At 43.4% G+C, this 23,129-nt stretch overlaps 1 protein-coding gene across 1 annotated transcript in view; it reads left to right on the top strand.

Annotated features, from left to right (window-relative positions):
- Positions 1-23,129, top strand: part of chtf18 (chromosome transmission fidelity factor 18) — a 61,307-nt gene that overhangs the window by 23,519 nt on the left and 14,659 nt on the right. The window contains exons 14-18 of the mRNA XM_033041078.1: positions 28-158; positions 272-437; positions 782-1,006; positions 2,406-2,555; positions 14,806-14,936. Of these exons, the coding sequence (XP_032896969.1) occupies positions 28-158; positions 272-437; positions 782-1,006; positions 2,406-2,555; positions 14,806-14,936 (803 nt within the window). The remainder of the gene's footprint in view (positions 1-27; positions 159-271; positions 438-781; positions 1,007-2,405; positions 2,556-14,805; positions 14,937-23,129) is intronic.

Raw genomic sequence — 23,129 nt, forward strand, 5'->3', positions numbered from 1 at the left:
GCTTGTATTGCTGCTTTGCATTTGTAGTTCCTCCATGGAAGAGGGATGAAAGAACTGAGTATGAAGATGATTCGGACCACTACGATAGGACTCAAAGACCAGAACAAAAGCCTATTCTCCGTCTGGCAAGAAATCTTTCAACTCCCAAAACATCAAAGGTAACAGAATAGCTGGGAGGTGACATAATTTGTATTGGTGTTGTGACAGGTGCCAGCTCTGACTAGGGATGGTGGATCTGAGTGAACTTGTGCTTGGGTTTTTCTGCTATTAGGGCGCGGATCAGTCAGGAAGGTAGCTCACGGAGTGAAATGTGGACCGATGGTGACCAAGACCCTCTCAACACTGCTGCAAGAACTCCAATCAGCGCAGCAGCACAAAGATTTAATCACATCCTTCATCTCTCCACCTCCACAGGAGAGCACGAGAAGATCACTCGGGTAAACAACTTTTCCTGTAATTGGAAACATTTATTATTTTGGTGCTGAGGGGGGAGAAAATCCCGATGAATATTCTCTAATATGTATTCGGTGTGAAGGTGCGTCCCGACCTGAAACGTCACCTGACCATGTTCTCCAGAGATGGCAATCTTGTCCATGGGGTCCATGGAGAATGGGGTTGAGAGGTCAAGAGATCAGCCATGATTGAATGGTGGGGTAGACTTGATCGGCCGAATAGCCTAATTCTGCTCCTATCACTTATGAACTTCTGATGTGTGTGTTCTCCTTTGTGTCGGATGTGTTAAATTTTTCTGTAATAAATCGCTACCTTGCTTGTGTCACAGGGTTTGTATGACAATTTCCTGAGCATGAGGTTTAAGGACCCCTCGTTCAGTGGAGTCTGTCTGGCTTTGGAGTGGCTGGAGTTTACAGACATCCTGAACGAGAAAATGATGAGCGTGCAGAACTTCCAGCTGATGCGGTATCTTCCATTCCTTCCCGTCGCCTTTCACATGCTCTTCGCTGCCACCAACGTTGCCAGGATTTCCTATCCAAACAGCCACTATGAGGTGAGGGGTGTCTCTGTGTCCTTACTCAATAATTTATGGATTTTTTTGATACTAATCTAGACTAAGAAAACCGATGTATTTGGGGTGGCGCAGTGGTAGAATGGGGGCACAGTGGCGGTATGGTAGAGTTGCTGCCTTACAGCGCCAGAGACCCAGGTTTGATCCTGACCATGGGTGCTGTCTGTAGGGAGTTCTCCATGTTACTGCATGTATGTTCTCCCTGTTACTGCATGGGTTTTCTCTTGGTGCTCCAGTTTTCTCCAACATTCCAAAGACGTATGGGTTTTCAGGTTAATTGGCTTCAGTAAGTTCTAAAATTTCCCCTAGTGTGTGTAGGTCTGTGTACAGGGTGATCGCTGTTCGGCCGGACTTGGTGGGCTGAAGGGCCTGTTTCCACTCTGTATCTCTAAACTAAACTAGATAAGATCTGCTTGGTGAATGTACGATAATCGTCACACATCCTACCAATCCCAAATTTTTAACGGAATGGTTTATTGCTTGGCATCTGCTCTGCCCAAGACTGCAAACAATTGCAGAGTTGTGAATGCAGCCCAGTCCAATCTTCAAAAAAACAATTTCCCACATCACCACCAACTCCCCCATGGAATTCGGCCATTTGTTTACACACTTAGGTCAATTTACAGTGGCTAATTTATCTACCGTATTGTTTATTTGGATTGTGTAAGGAAGGCTGAGGAAGTCACAAGGAGAGCATGCAAACTCCACTCAGACAGCACCTGAGGTCAACTTTCAACCCAGGTCAACAACAAAGTGCGTCACTGCACCGCAGAAGGTGCCTCACCACTCCATTGAATACCTTTTATGTTCCTGTCATAGATCATTAGCAGAAACGGCACCAGTTTCTGTTCATTCACGAAGCACCGTGATGAAAGAATGATAAAAGAATGTGTTGTATTCAGAATTTAGAAGGATGAGAGGGCATCTTATAGAAACATATCAAATTCTTAAGGGATTGGACAGGCTAGATGCAGGAAAAATGTTCCCGATGTTGGGGGAGTCCAGACCTTGGGTGTCACAGTTTAAGAATAAGGGGGAGGCCATTTAGGACTGAGATGAGGAAAAACCTTTTCACCCAGGGAGTTGTGAATCTGTGGAATTCTCTGCCACAAAAGGCAGTGGAGGCCAATTCACTAGATGTTTTCAAAAGAGAGTTAGATTTAGCTCGTAGGGCTAACGGAATCAAGGAATATGGGGAGAAAGCAGAACGAGGTACTGATTTTGGATGATTAGCCATGATCATATTGAATGGTGGTGCTGGCTCGAAGGACCGAATGGCCTACTCCTGCACCTATTTTCTATGTTTCTATTGACAGAATGATTTAGTTCACAGTGACTTAGTTGGTTTTAATGAAGCACCGTTTTCCTTCTGCTTCCACAGGCTCAGGCTAAACAGGGTCAGATGCAGAACCTGCTGATGTCCATGGTCGGAGAGATCAGCCCTGCCATCCGCAGTCGCCTCACACTGAAGGCGCTTGTCTCAGAGATCCTTTGCCTTATGCTCGATATCCTCTCTCCAAAATTGCGACCGGTGAGTCTTGAGATGTAGTTCGGCGATTCAGACCTTCGGCAATGGTGACAGCGCGTTTTCAGTCTCCTGTTGGGCTAAGTTTTCTGGCCATTTGAATTTACATGTCATGCAGGGAGATCTAACGTTCATATTAGAATCATACAGCACGGAAATGTCCATGCCGACCAAGATGCCCCATCTAAGCTGGACCCATTGGCCCGCATTTGATAAATATCCTTCTCAAATCTTTCCTATCCATGTACCTGTCCAAGTGTCTTAAATTATTTTATACTATCTGCCTTAACTTCCTTCCCATATACTCACCGCCCTCTGAGTGGAAAAAGTTGACCCTCAGATTTGCATTACATCTTTCCCCTCTCACCTTAAACATGTCCTCTGGTTCTTGATTTCCTTACCCTGGGTAAAAGACTGTGCATTCGCCCTATCTATTCCTCTCATGATTTTATAAACATCCAAGATCACCTGATGTGTATAAGATCCTAAGATCCAGCTAAGAGCTCCAAGTGATAGTCCTAGTCTTGCCTAGTCCGTCCCACTGTACGAGTTCATTCAAGAGTTCTCCACGAGTTTGGCCCTGATTCAAACTCGGAGATTCTCGGTGCTCTCGTGGACATTTTTCAACATGTTGAAAAATCTTCACGAGTCTTCCCGAGCTTACCGCATTTCCCGAGTACCTGCCATTAGCGTTACGAGCCGTTAAGAGACGTCCCCGAGCTCCGACGTACCCGCTACGTATATTCTACGTGCTTACCACGAATTTGATTTTTTTAAACTCGGGAGAGCTCTTGAATGAACTCGTACAGTGGGACAGGGCTTTTAACCTTTCCATTCGCTTGGACCCTTACAATGGTAATAGCTCTGGAAAGGCTGGTTCAGTGATGATGGACCAAAAGGGCAACTTGCATGCTGCATGACTATTTTAAACTATTTTTTCCTTGGAAAGCTTACAACCCAGCAGTATGAATATTGATTTCTCTGAGCTCAAGTAACCCTTGCATCCCCTACCTTTCCTACAGCCAACAATGGACCATAGTGGGCTCCTCCTTGGACATAATTTATGGCTTTATTCAGTCTTTTTGCATATCTTTCATTAATTTGTTCTATGTACCTTTTCATATATCTCGTTTCCCTCTCCCCGAATCTGTCTGAAGAAGGGTCTCGACCTGAAACGTCACCTATTCCTTTTATCCAAGGATACTGCCTGACCCGCTGAGGTACTCCAGCTTTTTGTGTCTATCTTCTAAATAAAACTAGAACTGAGTTTTAAACGTCATGCATTTTCTGATCTCCTTTGACACCGACATCGCGTCACCATGCTTGTCTAAATAGCTTGTAACCATTTAGACAAGCATAAATAACCATTTGATGATGGTTCCCAATTAAACCAACTCTTAGGCCTTAATGGATTAATGGCATAATTCTTCAACTTTGGTTGAAAGCAACCTTGGTTATAAATACGGTTATTCTGCTTTACATTTTCCGAAACATGATAGATTTGGGGCAGCGACTGACAGGCCCACTTATCAATTGTTTCCCTGCTGATTTGAAATACTTACTACAGGAAAAAAATAGGGCAGATTTATCTTTTTTAGCTGACGTAACGTATTGTCCTTTTGTTAAATAATAGTATGTTTTTGAGTGTTCGTTGATGTTTGATTGTACGAGAATCTTCTGTCAAATTATTCAGCAAAGAGAAGGTTGAGGGATGACTTAATCAAAGGTTTGTTTGTGTAAACGCAAATGATGATAGTTTACGTCATCTAATGTTAATAGACACTAATGAACGATGCTCACAAATATATCCAATGGGCATTCTGGAGAAACTTCTCTCCAGAGTGGCCAGTATGTGACAAGTACATTAAATGAGGTGACTTATACACTTGCATTATGAGACAAGCTAAATAAACATGACGGAGAAATTATATCAAGGAGATACAAGGAACTGCAGGTGCTGGAACCTTGAGTAAAACAGAGCTTGTCAGGCAGCATTTGTGCAGGCAGTTAATAGGCGCCGTTTCGGGTTGTAACCCTTCAGGAAGTTCTTAAGGAGGTTCTATAAAGAACAGTGTCTGTGGTTGATAATTAAGTAGAAACAGACCCTTTGGCCCACTGAGTCCCTGCCGACCAGCGATCACCCCGTACACTAACACTATTCGACACATCAGGGACAATTTTACAACTTACTGAAGCTAATTAACCGAAAACATTTTGGAATGTGGGAGGAAATCAGAGTACCCAGAGAAAACCCATGCCGTCACAGGGAGAACATTGAAACCCCATACAGACAGCACCCGTAGTCAGGATCAAACCTTGGTCTCTGGCGCTGTAAGGCAGCAACTCTACTGCGGCACCACGGGGCTGCCCCAAGATATGTATTTCACATGGGCTGCCTGTAATTGTCATGCTTGTGCTGAAGAAATATAAAGGCTTTGCTGCAGGATCATTCATCTTGGGCTAATAAAAGGAAGAGCATGGGTTCAAATTCCATTGTGGGAATTTGGTTTTAAAATATGCTGGGAAATCGAGGGCTGTTTATAATAACATTGTCATAAAAAATGTAACTAGCTCCTAATTCAGCAATGGAAACTTGCCATAATTTCTGGAGGCAAAGTAATTAATGAAGAAGTAAAGTTGTAGTAAGAGGTAAACAAATTTAAATAAAACCGATTGGATTTTCATTCCTCAAAGCTTATTTTGGCAAATCCAACCTCACACCAAAATGGTTGGCGAATGCCGAATTTCCCTCTGTAATGTGCACCAATTTCACCATCTACCTGGGGCAGCCAAGTTCAGGCAAAAATAAACAACTTGTTGTCCACAACACCCATCCCTTACAGGGAGTTACAGGAGAAAATAAATGATGTCTGGCTCATTGGTTAATATAGAAACAAAGAACTGCAGATGCTGGTTTATATCAAAGCTGGACACAAAGTGCGGGAGTAACTCAATGGGTCAGGCTGCATCTCTGGAGAAAAAGGATGGGTGACGTTTTGGGTCGGGACTTCTTCGTGTCTGAAGTTGGGTCCCGACCCGAAACATTACCCATCCTTTTTTTCCAGAGATTCTGCCTGACCCGCTGAGTTACTCCAGCATTTTGTGCCTGTCATTGGTTAATATGCTTGATGGAACAAGGTCATTTTGAATTAATTCCTTTTCAGTAACAACCTACATTAGATCAGTCCTCAATTATGCAACTCTGTGTTTCCCGTTATTTTTCGTGAGCAATAAAAAATCAAGCAATGTGTCTGCGAAAAGAACCCTGAAGGACGCTGTTCCAATTTTTGAGACCGATTTCTTTGCATTAACAGTTACAAATTGAATATCAAAATGTTTTAGAAAAGTGATGAGGGTTTTCAAACTGAAAGCAAAGAAGTTGCCTGTGTCCATGCCAACCATCGTTTACACAATCCACTCTGCACACTGGGGGCAATTTAGAGGCCAATTAACCTACAAACCCGCCCGTCTTTGGGATGTGGGAGGAGCACCCAGAGAAAACACATGCGGTCACAGGGAGAATGTGCAAACTCCACACAGTCAGCACTCACAGTCAGGATAGAACCCAGTTCTCTGGCGCTGTGAGGCAGCGGCTCTACCAGCTGCGACACTATGCCGCCCCGTGTACAGAACAAAACATGAAGGTCAGAACCGAAGCTGAGTAAGTTGTTAACACTAAGGCTGTCTGAATGGATGAGGGTGTGTGCCTCCTGTAAATATGGATCCCAGCAAGAAACTATCATTCACAAGAAATGGGGAAGACGGAAATATAATTTGGGCCAGGAAAATAATTTGTTGGCGGAAGGGATTATTAGACCAAGGTTGCCTGACTTTTACTCAGTATGTGAACATCATTTCCAAAAATAATTTGATTGTTTATCTGGCCCTTGGTACTGCACTCTAAATCCTGCAGGTCGTGCAGTTTGGGCATTCTACCTAATAAAGAAAGATTCCAATGAGGATAACTGTCTGCTGCCTTCATCATATCCATACTAATGGATCTTTGCTCTAAGGAGCCAATGAATCTCACAATCCCATCGGGACTGAGCTGCAGTTTGCAATGCACTTTAGTAATGCTGCCTCGACTTTGTATGAATAAATGCCTATTACTATCCAACCCAGAATGAAGCCAGTGAGTGTAAAGGTGAAATTAATCCTATTTTCTAGCATCACAATAAACACTGAACACTTTGAGTTGTTACTATGCTCCCAGCAGAGGACAATAGTTTAGTTCAGAGATACAGCTCCCTCGGCCAATCGAGTCCGCGCTGACCAGTGATCGCCATAAACTAGCACAGGATACAATTTACAATATTTACCAAAGTCAATTAACCTACAAACCAGTACGTCTCTAGACTGGGAGGAAACGGGGAAAACCTACGCAGTCACGGGGAGAACGTACAAACTTCATGCGGACAGCACCCGCAGTCAGGATGGAACCCGGGGCTCTGGCACTGTAAGGCAGCAACTCTACCACTGTGCCACCGTGGTGCCACAATGTGAAACTAATGTGAATGGGTGATCAGTGGTCAGCATGGACTCAGTGGGTTGAAGGCCCTGTTTCCATGGTACATCTCTGAAGCTAAAACTAAATTGTGCAGTAAAATTTAAATAGACAATGTAAGGTTTTGCTACTCGTGACCACACTTCATTAACACCCTAGTGACGTGCTGCAAAAGCGTGAAATAACAAATCAGATTTTGCTCCTGCCATTTGCACAGTCCATATTACTAATGTGGCTGCCTCTCTTCATCTTTTTTTTTGCATGCACTGTGCATATGGTTGAGTTAAGTAGTACATGTACACGAGATGATAGCAGCTCACACAAGCTCATAGTAATGTGTGTGGCATGTTGATTAACAGTATGATAGTTCCCTTCATTATTCTGATTCATTCTAAATTATTCATGTGGAATTTATCAACTTGAGTTATACATTTTTGGTATTTGCTACTCTTGAGATGTATCACAACTAGCTTTTGGGATTTGCTTTACCCGCCTTGTCGTCAACAAAAACTCTATCCAGAGGATTATTGAATGAGATATTTAAAACTGATCTGAGCCTAATCATTGAAACTTGTGAATAATTTTGCAATCTTTAAAAGTTCAACCTTCTGCTCCGAAGATGGCTTTATCAGCTGCTTGTGGATATTCTGTTCAGCCCTCTGAACCTTGAGGTACCACGTTCAATCTCAGCTCTGTGTGGTGTCAACAGAGCACCTGCCGTTCCATCCCTAAGCATGAAAGTGTTTGTTTTTGTTTAACTGCACTCTAACAGTAGGTGCGTGTTTAGTTAGTTTAGTTTATTGTCATGTGTACCTGAGGTACAGTGAAAAGCTTTTGTTGTGTGCTAATCAGTCAATGGAAAGATAATACATGATTATAATCAAGCCATTCAGTGTACAGATTATTTGTGTATTTATCAAGCAGGGGTCATCGTCGTCATTATTCCTGATAATGGATCAAGTCCCAAATCTATTTAGCTTTTTCCTGCCCTTGCTGAGTAGTACAGTGGCTATCCTAGCCCAGGCAGAATGGCTGTTCCATTAGAGACCTTCCTATTGAAACGCATGATAACCTTCCCCCCTACTGTTTATTTAGCTATCCATACCATAAACTTCCCAGAGGCTTCATGGCAGATGAAAAGTAGGTTAATGCTAGCGAATATAAAACATTACAACCCAAGAATTGGCCTTTCAGCCCACAGCCCACGTTCTCCTGTCGAATGTCCGCTCTCTGGAAAATAAAATGGATTATCTACATCTGGATCTCACAATAAAAAGGGAGGTGAGAGACTGCTGCGCTATAGTTCTGACAGAGACATGGCTAAACTCATCTGTACCTGATGCGGCTGTTAGCTTAGGGGGGCTAACAACTTTCCGGCTCGACAGGGACACTGTTTGACTGGTAAATCCCGGGGTGGGGGTGTGTGCATCTACACAAACAACAGCTGGTGTAATAATGCTACCGCTGTTTCCAGCCACTGCTCTCCGGACATAGAGTTTTTGACTGTGAAATGCAGGCCATTCTATCTGCCACGGGAGTTTACTGTGGTTAGCATTACTGCTGTATACATCCCCCCCGCAGCCAACACTAAGGAGGCTCTGCGTATTCTCTACCGTTCCATCAGTGAGCTGCAAAGAAATCATCCAGAGGGCGTTGTCATTGTTGCTGGGGACTTTAACCAGGCCAACATGAAGACTGTCCTCCCTCATTTCCATCAATATGTGGACTTTGCTACACGTGGAGAGAATACGCTGGACCGGGTCTACAGTAACATCAAGCAGGCTTTCAGAGCAGTACCCCGGCCTCACCTCGGCTCCTCTGACCACCTCTCTGTAATGCTCATCCCAGCCTATAAGCCCCTTCTGATCAGAGAGAAACCCACTGTGAAGCAGGTTAGAGTCTGGTCTGAGGGAGCTACAGAAGCACTCCAGGACTGCTTTGAGTGCACGGACTGGGACATGTTCAGGACAGCAGCCACTCATAACGAAAACATCAATGTGGATGAGTATGCCATGTCAGTGTCGGGATACATACAGAAGTGCATGGAGGACGTCACTGTCATCAGGAACATCACAACCCGGGCCAACCACAAACCTTGGATTACTGCAGAGGTGCGTGCCATGCTGAAAGCACGAAATGCGGCTTTTAAATCTGGTGATTTGGGAGCTCTGAGAACAGCGAGAGCCAACCTTAACCGCGAGATTAGGAAAGCAAAGTGCGCCCACGGACAGAAAATCCAGGGTTTCTTCCAGGATGATACCAACACCAGGAACATGTGAGAAGGCATCCGGGCCATAACAAACTACAAGGCCCCTCAGATGTCTTGTAAGGATGACACAGACTTTCTAAATGAACTAAATAATCATTTCGACAGGTTTGAGGCACTGAACACCACTACAATGAGGAAATTAGAGCCTCAACCAGGAGAACAGACACTGTCTTTTGAAACTGCTGAAGTCCGCAAAATCCTGGAGGGTATTGACCAGCGAAAGGCAGCTGGACCGGATAACATACCGGGGCGTCTGCTTAGGGGATGTGCCGACCAGCTGGCTCTGGTTCTGACAGACATTTTTAACATCTCCCTGAACCAGGCCATTGTTCCATCATGTTTCAAGACAGCCACCATCATACCAGTTCCCAAAAAGTCTACAATAACCTGCCTGAATGATTACCGCCCCGTAGCACTCACACCAATAATAATGAAGTGCTTTGAGAGGCTTATTAAGCAGCACATGGTCTCTAAACTCCCCTCCAGTTTTGACCCGTTCCAGTTTGCTTATCGCCCGAACCGCTCCACAGAGGATGCTATTTCCTCTGTAGTCCACCTGAGCCTACAACACCTGGAGGAGAGGAACACCCACGTGCGGATGCTGTTTGTTGATTTCAGCTCAGCATTTAACACGATAATCCCCCAGCATCTGGTGAGCAAACTGGCACCCCTAGGTTTCAATACCATACTATGCAACTGGATCCTGGATTTCGTTTCTGAAAGACCCCAGTCTGTGCGGGTGGGGAAGAACACCTCCTCGGTCATCACACTGAGCACCGGATCCCCTCAGGGCTGTGTCCTGAGTCCGCTGCTCTTCACATTGATGACACATGACTGTGTCGCCAGGTCCACTACTAACCATATCATCAAATACGCGGATGACACAACAGTAGTGGGCCTCATCCGCAATAACGACGACCAGGCATATAGAGAGGAGGTGGAACAGCTCGTGAGCTGGTGCAGCAGGAACAACCTTCTCCTAAATGTGAACAAAACCAAGGAGATTGTCGTCGATTTCAGAAGGAAAATTCAGCCCAGTCACACTCCACTTTGCATCAACAACTCAGCAGTGGAGCAGGTGAAAAGGATCAAGTTCCTGGGGGTGCATATAACGGACACCTTAAACTGGTCCACAAACATTACATCTCTGGCAAAACGGGCACAGCAGCGGTTGTACTTCCTCCGCAGGTTGAGAAGTTTACACCTCCACCCTCCCATCCTCGCCACTTTCTACAGAAGCACAATTGAGTCGGTCATGACCAGCTGCATCTCTACGTGGTGTGGCAGCTGTACAGCTGCGGACTGGAAGTGCCTTCAGAGAGTGGTGAGGACAGCGGAAAAAATCATTGGGACTTCTCTTCCTTCCATCATGGACATGGGGTACAAGCGCTGTCTGATTAGTGCTAAGGGCATTACCAGAGCCCCCACACACCCACAATTTGGACTGTTTATACTGCTTAACTCTGGGAGGAGGTACCGCAGCATGAAGAGCGGGACAACCAGGTTCTGCAACAGCTTCATCCCCCAGGCCATAAGATTACTGAACAATCAACAAAACCGAGGCTAGAACTTTTTAAATATCGACACTTTTTAAAAACTTTTTATATATATTTATTTTACAGAACCATGCACATGAGGCATTTTTATGGACGCACCTAGCACTTTTACTTTTACTATTTACCTGATTGGAGAGTCAAATGCAACGAAATTTCGTTCAAGGTGCACTGTGTCTAGGTGTATATCTGAATGACAATAAAGTTTTCATTCATTCATTCATTCATTCAGTGACTGTGACAAACATGATGCCAAGATCATCTCTTATCTGCCTGCACGTACTCCATATCCCTCCATTCCCTGCACATTCATGTGTTTATCCACAAGTCTCTTAAATGCCACTATTATATCTGCCTCAACTACCACCCTCTTAAAGATAGCGGTCAGGGGATATGGGGAGAAGGCAGGTACGGGTTACTGATTGGGGATGATCAGCCATGATCACATTGAATGGCGGTGCTGGCTCGAAGGGCCAAATGGCCTGCTCCTGCACCTATTGTCTATTGACAGCATGTTCCAGACATTCACCACCATCTGTGTATTTAAAAAAAAACACAAACCCCACACACCTCCTCCAAACTTTGTCCCTCTCACCCTAACACTGTGAGAGAGGAACATGGATGCTATGACATTGCGCCAAAAGTAGTTGTGAGGTTTTCCGGGAGCATTATCAAAATATCCCAGAACTGGGTCACAAAATTGATTTTGTCGGTAATGTGAAGTAGCCAAGAAACGATAAAATTGAATTCAGGAAATGAACTCATTAAATAAATCTAAAATGGATAAAGCTGCGCCTGGCAGGATTCCCACAGCTGAGTTCCTGATTTGGATCATGTTCCACGGGTTCACGTTAACAGTAAACCACTGAAATGTAAATGCATGTTTCTTGCTGTAAATATTTATACTTTGCCTGAATTGTTTGTGTTTGCACCTGTCTTCCTTTTCCTTATGTGTAAGAAGGAACTGCAGATGCTGGTTTGAACCGAAGATAGACATAAAAAGCTGAAGTAACTCAGCGGGACAGGCAGAATCTCTGGAGAGAAGGAATTGGTGATGTTTCGGGTCGAGACCATTCTCCTTATATTTAGTTTAGTGATAGAGCAGCACTGAAACAGGCCCTTCTGCCCCACTGTCCATGCCGACCATTGATCACCCGTTCACACTGAATTCTATGTTATCCCCACTTTCTCAACCATACCCCGCACACTGGGACCAATTAACCTACGACCCCATACGTCTTTGATGTGGGAGGAACCCAGAGGAAACCCGCGCAGTTACAGAGCGGACATGCAAACTCCACACAGACAGCACCTGAGATCAGGGTTGAACCCCAATCCCTGGTGCTGGAGGTAGCAACTGTGCCACCCTTCTATGGGCTTAGCATGTATTTTTAAACTTGATCTCATTAGATTTTTCTTTTGCCTTTTCTCTGTATGAAGTTATGCCATATCTCCTTCTTGCATTAACCTCTCTTTGTCATATTTTTAATTTAATATGTCCTTATTCTGATATCCTCCAAATAGTTTGTTCTTGATGGAATGCCCAGCAATTTGATAAATGTCCAACATCAAGTGTGCTGGAGCATGTTCTAGGCAACCAAACTATTATGTGTGACTTTCCCCGCATTGGGATGAGATTAGTGTTATTGAGACTGAAACTCTTTAGAAAAGCCCTTATCTCTTCCACGGCAAGTATGGATAATTTCCGATGAAAACCTAGATTTTTTTTTGCCCACCTAGATGAGAGGTAGAAAGTTTAAAGGAGATATGCGGGGAAAGTCACACATAATAGTTTGGTTGCCTAGAACATGCTGCCAGGGGTGGTGGTGGAAGCAGATACGATAGTAGCATTGAAGAGGCATTAGGTAGGCACATGGAAGTTTAGGGAATAGTGGGATATGGGTCCTGTACAGGCAAATGAGATGAATTTATCTTGGCATCATGTTTGGCACAAACATTGTGGGCTGATGTGCCCATTCCTGTGCTGTACTGTTCTGTTCTAACATGGATTAATGACCTTTCAGATCGGAACCCTTCTTCAGACCTTTTAGAATTTAAGATTCTTATAATAGCAATGTTGTGAATGATAAAACACAAGCCCTCCTGATGCTCATTGCATTAACATTGTTATATGTACTCGTACAAATTGCCCTTCACTCTGGAAAACCTACATTTGTGCAGGTAGACAAAAAATGCTGGAGAAACTCAGCGGCTGAGGCGGGAGTGTCAAGAGACCCAAAACTTCGCCAATTCCTTCTCTCCATAGATGCTGCCACACCCGCTGAGTTTCTCCAGCATTTTTTTGTCTCCCTTCGATTTTTCCAGCATCTGCAGTTCTTTCTTCTACATTTGTGCAAGTCAGTTCTAGGTTGGGAAATTGCAGAGACAGAATGTTCAACTAAAATTGTCATGCAGAATTAATGTGGAAATGAGTCCAGTGTATTCTCTGGGTACATTAAATAATACAAAACATAATTAAAATGGAAAATAGCAAAAGAATCATTGCTTGTCCTACAGGATTTTCCATAAAAGTGAATCTGCTCTTTCTTGGAATTGTTGTTTCCTCAACAGCATTTTGGAGCCCACTGAACCCATAAACAACCTATTGAAACAACAATTAGAATTCTCTGAAATAATCAGACCATAATTAGACTCAAGAAACTGCAGTAGCTGAAATCTTGAGCAAAACACAGAGCTGGAGGAACTCAGCGGGCCAGGCAGCATCTGTGGAGTGACCTGCCAAAATGTGGTGTCCTGCCTAGATAAGGTCTGCTACGTGATTTTACTGGGTTGTATGTAAAACAAAGCATTTCCCTGTACCTAGGTAGACATGACAAAATTTCATAAGTGATAGAAGCAAAATTAGGCCATTCGGCCCATCAAGTCTGCGCCGCCATTCAATCATGGCTGATGAATCTCCCTCCTAACCCCGTTCACCTGACTTCTCCCCATAACCCCTAACACCCGTACTAATCAAGAATATCTATTTATGCCTTAAAAATATCTATTGACTTGGCCTCCACAGTCTTCTGTGACAATGAATTCCACAGATTCACCATCCTCATTGAATGCACAATGATATAATTGTTATATGGTTAATGAGCATTTGGGTTGGCATTCTTATTCAGACTGAGGTGGGGGCTCCTCATCCTTAGACTGAGGACAATGTTTCAGGTCAAGATTCTCCTTCAGACTGATGGATCAAGTCTGAAGAAGAGTCCTGACCCAAAGCATCCATCAATTCTCTCCACAGGTGCTGCCTGGTCCACTGAGCTCCTCCAGTACTTTGTGTTTTGCTCCAGACCAAGCTAAAACACTATCTAAACATGCGAGCTGAAAATTATTTAGGAGGAAGGGCAGTTAAACTATGGCAAGATGAAGGTATTTCTATTACTGATTGAATGCAAAATGTTGGACACAAGAAGCGAACCTAAACATTGTAATTAAACAACTTTGCTATAATCTATTTTGTTTTTGTCATTAATATTGCAATTTGGTGAGGTTGATGCTAATGTCAGGTGACATTTTAACTGCAGAGACAGGTGTTACCATCTTATTAAACTCATTTTGATAAGTGGGATTTAACCCATGCTGGGATCTATATTCTGCACTCTGTATTTTTCCCTTCACTTTATTCTACTGCAGTATAGCTTGATTGTATGTACAGTTTTATCTGATTTGACTGGATAGCATGCTTTCCAAAGATTTACACTGTTCCTCAGTATACGTGACAATAATAAACCAATCGCACAAAAAAAATCCTGATTCAGTTTTGATATCCAGAGTACTACTTCCATGTTCCATGACGGTAGTTTTTATAAAAAGATGTACTGAATTACCTAGCTACATTCAAAAGCAACCAACATGGATGTTTAAAAGGGAGATAGTTTTATGCAACTTGTATGTAACACGTAAAACATTTTGTTTCAGGTTAATACCCAGCTATATAGTGCTCGGGAAAAGCAACAGCTAGCTGACCTGATCGGAGCCATGCTGTCTTATAACCTTACCTATCACCAGGAGAGGACTCTTGAGGGCCAGTACATCTACTTATTAGATCCGTAAGCATTGTCTCTACTTTCTCAAACACCCTTTAATTTGTATGGTTATGAGATAAACAGTTGCAATCAGTTTAAATATTTCTACTTGCCTTTTACAAAGTCAAATCTTTAAACTTGAAAACATTTGAAGACTAGATGTAATTGCTTCTCACGTGAATGGCTTGGGAGGGATTCTGTACAAAAGTAATAAAATAAAAGTTATATTGAGGCATGTGGGATTTATCCAGCTTGGAATGATTCAGATTTGAAGATTCACAGAACTTTATGTGGCCTAGATTTTTCATTTTTATGAGCCTTGCAGTATTAGTTGTTTAGTTTATTGTCACGTGTACCGGTACAGTGAAAAGCTTTTGTTGTGTGCTAGCCAGTCAGTGTAACGACTATAGACACAAAATGCTGGAGTAACTCAGCAGGATCAGCAACATCTCTGGAGAGAAGGAATGGGTGACTTCAGCCCTTCAGCCCATCGAGTCTGCACTGACCAGCGATCGCCACACACTAACACTATCCCACACACTAGGGACAATTATACCAAAACAATTAACCTACAAACCTGTACGTCTTTGGAGCGTGGGAGGATACCGGAGATCCCAGTGAAAAGCCAGGCAGATCACGGGGAGAACGTACAAACTCCGCACAGACAGCACCCGTAGTCAGGATCAAACCCGGGTCTCTGGCGCAGTAAGGCAACAACTGTACTGCTGTGCCACTTATGTGGCTTTTCTGCTAATTAAATTGAAGGAGGAGGTCCCATTAGATGCAGTGTTTTGTAGTGATTTATTTAAAGTAGTGAGAGAATGTAGCCTTCTTTTAAGTTTATTCAAACCTTAAAGGAGTTGATTATTTTTAGTACAAAGTACTTACTTCCTGTGGTGTCCCAAGCTCATTCAAGAACTAATTGCATTTTAGAAAGGAGATTGAAACACTTGTTTCTATTCACACCACTTTGTACTAAAAATGATCAACTTCTTTAAGGTTTGAATAAACTTAAAGGAAGGCTACATTCTCTCACTAATTTAATTAAATCACTACAAAACACTGCATCTATTGACACCTCATGCTGCCTCGGCAAGGCCACCAGCATAATCAAGGACAAGTCACACTCCGATCACTCCCTCTGCTCCCCCTTCCCATCAGGAAAGAGGTGAAATCGCACACTTCCAGATTCAGGGACAGTTTCTTACCAGCTGCGACCAAGCATTGAACCATCCTATCAACAACTAGTGAGCAGTCCTGAGCTACTATCTACCTCATTGGAGATCTCCGGACTATCTTTAATCAGTCTTTACTGAGCTTTATCTTGCACTAAACGTTATTCCCTTTATCCTACATTTGTTCACGGTGGAATGCTCGATTGTTATCATGTATTGTCTTTCCTCTGATTGGTTAGCACGCAACCAAAGCTTTACACTGTACCTCAGTATTCGCAACAATAAACTAAAATATACAGCATTGAAGAGGCTCATTTGGCCCAATTATTTCATGGAGACAAAAGAAATTACAGATGCTGAAATCTTGAGCAAACATCAAAATGCTGGAGGAACTCGGCAGCCACCGATAATCATTTTTAGTCTGTTAGTTGGATACGTATTGTACAAGACTCCAATGCTTTTCCTCATGATATTATCCGGGGATCTTTTGTGCTACCAGATAAAGTAGTTGGAGCCACAGTTTAATATCAGTGTGACGAAGGGTCTCGACCCGAAACGTCACCCATTCCTTCTCTCCAGAGATGCTGCCTGGCCCGCTGAGTTACTCCAGCATTTTGTGTCTACCCGCAGTTTAATATGTCAGCCAAACAATGTTGCTTCCTTAATTTTAGTTTTGAGATACAGCGTGAAAACAGGCCCTTCGGCCCACTGAGTCCGCTGCAACTATCTATCACCCGTACTAGTTCTACATTAACTCGCGTTCTACACAGTAGGGAACAATTTACAAAAGTCAATTAACCTACAAACCTGCACGTCTTTGGAATGTGGTAGGAAGCCGGAGCACCTGGAAGAAACCCACTTGTTCACAGGGGGAACATGCAAACTCCACACAGAGGGCACCCGTACTCAGAATTGAACGCTGGCCTCCGAGGCAGCAGCTCTAGTGTCACAGTGCAGCCCTTGCACAGATAATACTGCATCAACAAGTCAGCCTGAATGTCGTGTTAACGTCCCTTAACTGGAATGGGGCCCCACAAGCCTGTAAATCAGAGGTGCAAATGCTACCCTCAGAGGGAAAGATGCAAAGAACACACTGTCTGACGTTGAGCCCATGAGCTATTCACCCCATTGAATCCCTTGGCACAAGAAAATCAACACCAGGCTGGTCGGATTTCTAGTTTTTTTAATTTCTGTAATGTAGGTTTTTACAGTAGCATTCATGTGATTTCATTACGTGCCGTTCTGGAAGTTGTTTACTCCAAAGGTCAAATTTATCTGCTAATATCTGAAAATCCCTCCCTTCAGCTTATGGCTTAGTGATGTTGCATTTCTGCACTCGTTTCCTTTTACATTCACAAATCTCCGATTCTCCAAGAACTGAAGAGAAAATCCTCCCTTCTGGCCGTGCTCTCAACCTGGCGTGCGGTGAGCTATTCTTGATCGACTCACAGCCGACGGAAGAGTCGCATGGCATCTGGAAGACAAAAATAAACACTTGTTTAATCAGTTCCGCGGGCAGCTCGCCCTCAACTCTCCTCTGTCCTGTCTTTGGGGGTCAGCTCGCTGACAGGTTCTGCACAGAGTGAGTCAGCCGGAGTGAGGGGGAATGTGTTCCTCAGCAGCACAGTCTCAGACTGACCACTTGTCAGTTCCCGTTCACCAGCTTACATTCCAGGCGCGGTGTGACGAGACGATCCTGATCACCAACTGGGGTCTGCCCCTGGCCGTGGCTCTCTTCTTACTCTGGCTTACTTACACCTTCATCTACCTGCCAGCCATGGCGCATCGGTCGATGGTGGAGAACGCACTGAGAAATCTCTCGCAGGATCTCGATTATGGACACGCTGGTCACCTCAACTCAAATTAGCAGTTGAAAAGTCCCAGGGAAGCAAGGGGAGTGGATGGTAAGAGGGACCATTGGGGTCACGGCGACTACTTCAATGGCGCAACGAAGCCTCGGATGCTGACATATGCGGTGCTGATTTGATATTGCTGATTCCAACCTGTTCAACCTTCTCCTTGAGGCGAGGAGAGACAAGAGTGGTAATCTCCTCCAGCTAACTAGTGTTTGGAAATTATTGACAATAGAAGTTTGCACCGTTCACAAGTTCGATTTCAACAGAAGATGGAACTAAATCACTGGATCGGGTACCACTCCAAGAGACCGAGTGCGTGGACTGGAAGCAGCCTGCAGTAGCACAGAGCGGTGGAGTTCACCTACAACTTCACCTAGCCAGGCCGACCCTGCAACGCCGCCAGGATCTTTATGGCCATGTGCTCTTAAAACAAAGTTGGACACAAATTGCTAGAGTAACTCAGCAGGACAGGCAGCATCTCTGGAGAGAAGGAATGGGTGATGTTTCAAGTTGAGACCCTGCAGACTGAAGACCCTAACTGTCACCCATTCCTTCCTGCCAGAGATGCTGCCTGTCCTGGTGAGTTACTCCAGCATTTTGTGTTTATCTTCGGTTTAAATCAGCATCTGCAGTTCCTTCCTGCTCTTAGAGCAACTTGGACGTAGAAAATAGCACCAAAACCCGGCGACTCTTGTATGTTGTCTCTCGACTATTTCTGTACTCTTTGTACTTATTCTAAGATTGTGCTGATGTATGGTAAAACTTTGCTGAATTGTATGCACAAAAAAAATATTTCACTGTAGCTCGGTACAAATGACAATAAAGAACCATTGAAAGCAGCTGAGAGAAGGAGTCAGTAGCATGCACTGATGGAATTGTGTTTAAAAAATTAGTGGCAGCTTAGAGTTTTCATTTCGATCTTGCATTGTTTGAAGCTGCCATCTATTATGTTAAGGCATCTACTTTTTCTTGCATTGGTATTGTGATTTTCTTCTTTTGTTAGCTGTCTCACAGTGTATACCTGAGTTGAATCAAGCAGGGTGAAAAGAGGGGATAAAATGTAAAAACTGAATTTGTATACATAGACCACCTGAGGATCAAAAGATGGTTCTCAGAAAACTTGCCTCTTGTGGTGTATGTCCTTATCTACAAGTTTGCTGAAATCCTTTAAAAAATTGTCATAAATTAATTTGTAATGATTTAAACTTAAAATGTTCTTCAAAGAAAATCAGCATTTTCTGTTGGGATTCTGAAACTTCTACCATTTGTGGAATATGTGATGTATTTAATAACCTCCTTGATTAAGTTGTGGAAGTTCTTGTCAGAAGCCTGACTACAGGTGCTGTCTGTCTGGAGTTTGCTCGTTCTCCCTGTGACCGCTTGGGATTTTCCAGGTGCTCCGGTTTCCCCCACACTCCAAAGACGTATAAGTTTGTAGGATAATTTGCTTTGTTAAAAATTGTAAAATGCTCCTCGTGTAGAGCTAATATACGGGGATCGCTGGTTGGCACGGACACAGTGGGCTGAAGGACTATTCCCATGCTCTCTCTAGTCTAAAGTATCTACACAGTCTAAAGCCCTTAGATTTCAGCTAACAATTGGCTCAAAGCTTACGCTTTAAACTGATGCCCTAGTGCAGACAAGATAGGACTGTTGCACTCTGAGCGTCTGCCTTTCAGATGAAGCCTCTGCCTCTTGAAGTTGTTAAAGACCCCAATTAACAGGAAGCCATCCTGATATTTCTGTCTACCTTTTCTTACCACTATTAATTGCGCCAAAATTGGTTCTTGAATGAAAGTTCTTAAAGGGCACAACTTGGAAAGTCCCATGGTCAATATGTTGCTGTATAAAATGCAAGTTCGTTATTTGTGTCATGCTAGTTGCCACCAGACTCAGAAACAGCTTCTTCCCCTCTGTTATCAGACTTCCGAATGGTCCTTTCATAGTCTAGGAAACTGGGATCTAGGATACTATCTGCTTTTCCAGCCTATCTCATTGTGGACATTGGACATATGATCGGGAACTGCAACATCATAATGCTGAGAAATTATATTCTGCAATCTTCTACTTTTCTCTTTGCTCTACCTGTTGTACTTGTGCAAGGCTAGATTATTTTCATGTACAGTATTACCTGAATTGGTTAGATATCCCGCAAACAAATGCTTTTCACTGTATCTCGGTACACGTGACAATAATAAATCAATACTAACAGAGTTTTCTTTTGCCTTTTGTTGTTAGCTACTCTGGCTAAAGCAAACAGTGCTGACTGCTGCTTCAGAGTCCTTGTGGAATCAGCAGTGTTTCCCAGTTTGCAAACAATAGACATTTGTGAACAAAGGCAACGCTCTGTGTTTGTCCCAGAAGTGGCTCTGCAATCATTCATTCCAATCTTTTAAACCTCTACTCCAACAGCAGCACCTCCTACATAGAAACATAGAAACATAGAAAGTAGGTGCGAGAGTAGACCACCAGGTCCGTCGAGCCCGCACCGCCATTCGCTCATGGCTGAACACTAAACAGACACACTTACCCACAAACAGTAGACACAAGACACAGAACACAAGACACTACCCTCCCCTTTATACCGCTATCACCACTCTCCACCCCAAGAACCTCGTGATCTCCTGGGGGAGGCAAAAAAACGGATAAAAACCCAGGTCCAATTCGGGAAAAAAATCCGGGAAATTCCTCTCCGACCCCAATCCAGGCGATCGACACTTGTCCAGGAGATCACTCAGGTCTTACTATACTAACCATACCTAGGTCCATATCCCTGCCCTCTCCCCGTAGCCCCTTATCCCCTTGGCAGCTAAAAAACCATCTATTTTAGTCTTAAATATATTTAAAGTTTCTGCTTCCACTGCTCCCTGGGGCAGTGAATTCCATAAATTAACCACCCTCTGGGTGAAGAAGTTCTTCCTCATCTCAGTTTTAAAAGAGCCCCCCCTTATTCTGCAACTATGTCCCCTAGTTCTAGTTTCCCCGATCATTGGGAACATCCTCGGTGCATCCCCCCGATCAAGGCCCCTCACGATCTTATATGTTTCAATGAGATCGCCTCTCATTCTTCTAAACTCCAAAGAGTAGAGTTCCAGCCTACTTAACCTTTCCTCATATGTCAATCCCCTCATTGCAGGAATTAATCTTGTAAACCTTCGCTGCACTGCCTCCAGGGCTAGTACATCCTTTCTTAAGTATGGACCCCAGAACTGTACACAGTATTCCAAATGTGGTCTCACTAATACTGTGTACAGCTGCAGCAAGACCTCCGTGTTTTTATACTCAATCCCCCTAGCAATAAAGGCCAAAACTCCATTGGCCTTCCTGATTGCTTGCTGCACCTGCATACTAACTTTTAGTGATTCATGTACTAAGACCCCTAGATCCCTTTGCGTTGCATTACAACGCAGCTCCTCCTCATTTAGAAAATAACTTGCCCTATCATTTTTTTTCCCAAAGTGAATGACTTCACATTTATTAGTATTAAATTTCATCTGCCAAGTTGTTGCCCACTCACCTAGCTTATCTATATCCTTTTGCAGACTCTTCCTATCCTCCTCATCCCCTACTTTTCCTCCCATTTTTGTATCGTCCGCAAATTTTGATATATTACACTTGGTTCCCTCCTCCAAATCATTTATATAAATTGTGAACAACTGGGGTCCCAGCACCGACCCTTGCGGAACCCCGCTAGTTACCGGTTGCCATCCCGAGTATGAACCATTTATCCCCACTCTCTGCTTCCTATTTGTTAGCCAATCCTCTACCCATGCTAATATATTACCCCCAATCCCATAATTTTTTATTTTTAGCAATAGTCTCTTATGTGGCACCTTGTCAAAAGCCTTTTGGAAGTCCAAGTATACCACATCCACCGGTTCCCCTTTATCCACCCGGGTTGTTACTTCCTCAAAGAATTCGAGCAGATTCGTTAAACAGGACTTCCCCTTCACAAAACCATGCTGGTTCTGTCCGATGAAGTCATGTTTATCCAAGTGCCCCGTTAGTGTTTCTTTAATAATTGTCTCTAACATTTTACCCACCACCGATGTTAGACTAACCGGTCTATAGTTACCCGCCTTCTGTTTACTTCCTTTTTTAAATATAGGTGTTACATTGGCCATTTTCCAATCCACTGGGACCGTTCCTGCCTCCAGGGAGTTTTGGAAAATTATCACCAATGCATCCACAATCCCCACCGCTATCTCCCTCAAGACCCTTGGATGTAATCCATCAGGCCCAGGGGATTTATCCTCCTTCAGTCTCATTAATTTCCCTAATACCACCTCCTTGGTGATCTTAATAGTATTTAGCTCCTCCATTCCTACCGCCCCCTGTTTATCCAGCGTTGGAATATTTTTTGTGTCTTCTATGGTGAAGACTGATACAAAATACTCGTTTAATGCCTTTGCCATTTCCATGTTCACTATCTCCTACTCTAACTATGCTCACTAAACGTTATTCCCTTTATCCTGTATCTGTACACTGTGGACGGCTTGATTATAATCATGTATAGTCTTTCTACTGTCCAGATAGCACGTGACATAAAAGCTTTTCACCGTACCTCTGTACACCTGACAATTAACTAAACTAAAATGTCCTGTATGTGGGCAAAATTCCCCATGATCAATATTTGGGCTCAAACGTACTTGTGAAAAAGCTTAGAAATTTCAGGGCAGAGGAAGGAAATCTGGTACCGTACTAAAGAAACTAATCAATATTGTGCTTTCTGTTGAATTTTTGGTATAACGGTCCCTAAATTATAATTTGTGCCCTTAATTCTTATCCCTCTCACTTTAAACATATGCCCTCTTATTTTTGACTCTCCTACGCTGGGTAAAAGTCTGTGCATTCACCTTCTATATTCCCATCTATTATGTTATGATTGAATCTATCTGAACCGATTTACTCCTCTTATTGCGAGCCCAAGGCCCAAATATAAAGCAAGGTCACAATTAATTAACACAAAAGCAGTCATTAACAATTGTAATTTTGCATTTATTTTCTACCTCCCTGATGCACAGAAATCTGTGGAAAAAATAGGATTTCCTTGACAATGCCCTTCACGTCACCTCTGAGACTGGATTTTATTCCTTCCACTACTTTCTAATCCAGCAAATGTCAATTTAGTACACTGATGTTTGTGAATATGTAATGTCTTATTTAGTCATCCCTTACAGAGCATT

This window comes from Amblyraja radiata, chromosome 22 (assembly GCF_010909765.2).
Source record: "Amblyraja radiata isolate CabotCenter1 chromosome 22, sAmbRad1.1.pri, whole genome shotgun sequence".
Classification (NCBI taxonomy): Eukaryota; Metazoa; Chordata; class Chondrichthyes; order Rajiformes; family Rajidae; genus Amblyraja; species Amblyraja radiata.